This window comes from Galeopterus variegatus, unplaced genomic scaffold, assembly GCF_000696425.1.
Source record: "Galeopterus variegatus unplaced genomic scaffold, G_variegatus-3.0.2 Scaffold308, whole genome shotgun sequence".
NCBI lineage: Eukaryota > Metazoa > Chordata > Mammalia > Dermoptera > Cynocephalidae > Galeopterus > Galeopterus variegatus.
In genome coordinates this window covers 706,398-710,550 of record NW_007726419.1, presented here as the reverse complement: position 1 = coordinate 710,550, position 4,153 = coordinate 706,398, and the positions used below count along the sequence as shown (strand labels likewise).

The window sequence follows — 4,153 nt, the reverse complement described above, 5'->3', positions numbered from 1 at the left end:
GCTACCTTTCCTGTGATAAATGACTGTTCTAAGTTTTATTTTTATGCTGTTAATTTATTAGGAAGTGTACACAATTTCCAATTTATTATACTCAGCTTCCCAAAACAATAATGTCCCATGTTGCAGTACATGAGAATTTCCTTTGTTATAATGGGAGCTTTAAAACTTTCTTTTGTGAATTATATAAAATTGAATGATGTAAAAATGAATGGTTAAAATCCATATATCATCTCTCCACTACAGTTTCTAATTAAGACTTAAGAAGATCTTCGATCTGAAGTAAACAATGTATCTGTTTTTTTTACCATTACCATTTAAAAATCAGGTGTTTACAGAGAAAGACAATCTATAGTGTAATTAAGCATAACCATCCCATAGAATAACTTTACTGTACATTAACACTTTGGTGAACATATACATCATATCCATAATTCTACCTCTGCAGAAATCTATTGATTTCTTTCTATCTATAAAAACTGTCCATGGTGTTCTTTGGACAAATATTTATAGCTACATTCATTTTGCAACTTAATAGCTGTTTGAAATGATATTTCACTTATTTTTGTGTATGAAGTTTCCAAACTTTTGCATGAATCCTCGAAACTTGTTTTCATTTGGTTGGTATGAGTGATAAACACCAGTGTTGTAATTGAGCATTGGGCTGGATCTGCCATAAGTGTTGCCCATAGTTGTGGATTTCATTTCTGGACGGTTTATGCTGGTATTTGGCATGTTGCTTGTTGGCTGAACAGAGCTCTCGATCTTACAAAATGGCTCAAAACGACTGTAAACACGCCGGTCGGTTGAATGAGATCTTAGAAGCTCATTGGGCTTTGGCCTTGGAGGAGAAGTTGGTCTTCTTTCAGGAGTAACAACTGCATTAATCTCCTTGGAATCTCGGTATTGAATTTGTTCTGTATTAAACCTTGGGGCAGAGGCATCCCCTGACCTTTCCAAGAATTTGCCTTCAACTGGACCAGGAGAAGGCATTATTTTATTAATTCCATCTGTTACAGCACTTATCCCCTGAGATGAGCTAACTGTTACATCTTCCTTACTCTTGTGGAGGCTGCCTTGAGAGTTTGATGAGGAAGAACGTTTTCTTCTAGGAGATGAATCAACTTTTGTTTCTGATTTCTTTGGCTTTTGATTCTCTTCATCCTCAGAAACTAAAGTGTCAGAGCTACTACACATTCTATAAAAGGCAGGTGCTTTATTTTTGGATAGATTTTCTTTCTTTTCTGGAGTAAGGCTAAGTAATGACCTTAATTTCTGAGATCCTTTTTTCAAAAAACTTGGGGAAACCTTAACTTCCTTCTTTGAGCTGGGTTCTTTGTTGGATTCCTCTTTATTCACATCAAGTAAAGCAGCAATAGAAATTGATTTGGTAGTAGTGCCACTTGGAGGGTTTCTCTTGATAACCTCCCCCTCCTCCAAGGGATGGGTCACATTGTGCATGCTTTTAGAACTTTTTAGCAAATCCTCTTTGGGTTTTTCTGGTTGTCTAACTCGATTTCTGGTAAGCGTACTATATACATAATGCTTACTATTTCCATGATCTAAATGGGCTTTTGTGTGGTCAAAGAATGGGAAACTTCGCCTTTTAAGCAGATTCTCATTTTGTTGATTCTTCAGATTTTCTGTCTGCTTATTTACACACAAGGTTGTGTATATATAGTTGTTTGATTCTGTATGGCCATTTGTAGTTTGGTTTAAGACTGTTGAGTGGTTTTTGGGAAACTGCAAGTTGTGCTTTTTTGGTACCTCTGACTGTGATGGGAACTCAGGGACTGATTCTAGCAATGGTTTGTCTGTCAAATGCTGTATACTTGTAGGGGTGTCTGGGACCTCTTTAGGTGTGTCACTTCCCTGGGAATCAATAATAGTTGAATTTGAGGAACCAGTCGTACAGCTGTTAACTTCCTGCTGCTCAGGTAAAGTTGGTTTAAATACAAAAGAGGAACGAAGCCTAGAATGAGTATAAAGGGCACTGGCTTTCAAATTCTCAGTATCATAGCCCTCAAATCGGTCACCTAAAGCTGATCCATTTGAATCAGGTGTAGCTTCTGAATGATCATTTAAATAGGATTCAATTCTCCAGTTACGTAGGAATGACTTTGTGGTATGCTCAAGGGTTGGCATTCGTTGTTGCAAGAAGCGAATATGATTATCTGTCCCATTAAAAGACCTCCGCACATTCGAATTCCTGTCTGCAAGATTTGTTGTTTTTCTCTGGGCAAGCCGATCAGCAAAACTCTGGGCAGGTGTGTTATGGTGGCTTGTATAGCCTCCCCGTGATGAAGATGCCACACTGAGACTATCTGAAGGCCTCTTCCAATTACCAGGTGTATTACTGGGTCGATTCAGAGCCCTGTTAAGGAGCAGGTATGGTGTTGTTTCCGGCTGTTCCCCCGCATAACTATGCCTTTTCCAATTTTCATTTATCTGACTGGGTTGAAACTGACGGATTGTATTTGGACCATTAAAGTTTGGGACAAAGTGAGGTTTGTATCCATGATTTCTTATGCTGTACTTATCATGTTCATTGAGAGTATACATCCCTCTGTTTTTGAAGTAACTAGAATCTAGTTTATGAATTTTGTCTTGTTTACCAAAAAGGTTTCTTTGGCTGGAAACGGAAGCCAATGAAGAAACTGAATGCTGGTGAGTGCCATTCTCCCAGAATGCTTTGCCATTCTTCACCCTTGCTGGTCCTTCCTGAGCAAATGAACTGGGGACACAGGATCTAGCATAGAGAGTTCTAAACTCTTCATCAAATGACTCAACGAGCTGTCCTGTGATTACCTGAACCATGCTGAGGTGAGCTTTTTCAAATGACCACATGTAGCTGGAAAAAAAAAAAAATGAAAAATTTAAATTTTGCTAAAAGATTGATAATATACAGTTGTACCAAAAACAGGTCATTTAATGCTGACAAAGGGTGTTTCAGTTTGTTTTACTTACCATAATTTAGAGTATTTTCAATCACTGCATGCTTGCAATGCATGTCTTCCCATTCTCATATTGATATTTTAAATAAAAAGGCATCTCAAGTTCTAGTTTTGAATCAACCCACAATTTCTTATTCTACTTTCCCGAGGTCCAAAGAAAAGCTTGTTGTGAATTTTGCATCTGTGCCTACTAAGATTTTATGAAGTAAAAAATGATGTTATATTTCATGTATACCATTTGGCAGGGTATAGGAAAGCCAGTATTGGAGGATAAGTTGAGAGGCCTGGCTTCTGCCGAGCTGTAGCCCCATAAGCTTGGGTCTCACTTTCCTTGTGTCTAAAGTGGGAATACGGAGAGTGTAATAGCTACAATGCCTTATAGTTCTACCATGTTATAGTGCAAGACAGGTCTTTCTGCCGAGCTGTAGCCCCATAAGCTTGGGTCTCACTTTCCTTGTGTCTAAAGTGGGAATACAGAGAGTGTAATAGCTACAATGCCTTATAGTTCTACCATGTTATAGTGCAAGACAGGTCTGTACTAATCCATGTATTTTAAGAGTCTCGATGCCTTCAGACTGTTGTCCATGGCTTAGTCAGTAAGTGTAATTTAGGATGCCTAGAGCTATAAACAGAGGATTGTGGGCAGCAGCCTCAATCACTAAAGGGTATATTCACTATTACTCAGTGTGCACAGGATTGGTAAATGCAGTCCTCATAAACCATACCAGTCAAAATGCCAATCAGGATCTTTTAATATAGAATACAATTTCTAGGACATCAAAGTTTGTAATGACTTTGACATTTTATGGAACTTCCAATTCCTTTCCTAGAGTTTAGAAGCAACAGTTCTCTTAAAATTTCATATCAAACTTTAAATCTGATTTCAAAACCTCGATGACGTAACACACCAAGTCACTGAGCTGAAAAAGTAATGAATTGCTAATATGCTACACATAATGTTTATGACGAAATGGAAGTAAATACAAGAGAAAAAGGAAACAGACACTCTTCACATTGAAGGATCTCATTCTTTATAAAGGGGAGACAATACCAAATGCAGATAAAAAGATTAAAAAGATGTGCAGAGTGACAATTTAAAATACATAAAGTAGGGCTGGCCCGGTGGCGCACTGGAGAGTGCGCCGCTTGGGAGCGCGGCGGCGCTCCCGCTGAGGGTTCGGATCCCACATACAGACCGGCTC

At 38.4% G+C, this 4,153-nt stretch overlaps 1 protein-coding gene across 1 annotated transcript in view; it reads right to left on the bottom strand.

Moving 5' to 3' along the window:
- Positions 1-471: 471 nt before the first annotated feature.
- Positions 472-4,153, bottom strand: part of FAM83B (family with sequence similarity 83, member B) — a 70,403-nt gene continuing 66,721 nt past the window's right edge. The window contains exon 4 of the mRNA XM_008567290.1: positions 472-2,848. Coding sequence (XP_008565512.1) covers positions 553-2,848 — 2,296 coding nt within the window. The 3' untranslated portion in view covers positions 472-552. The remainder of the gene's footprint in view (positions 2,849-4,153) is intronic.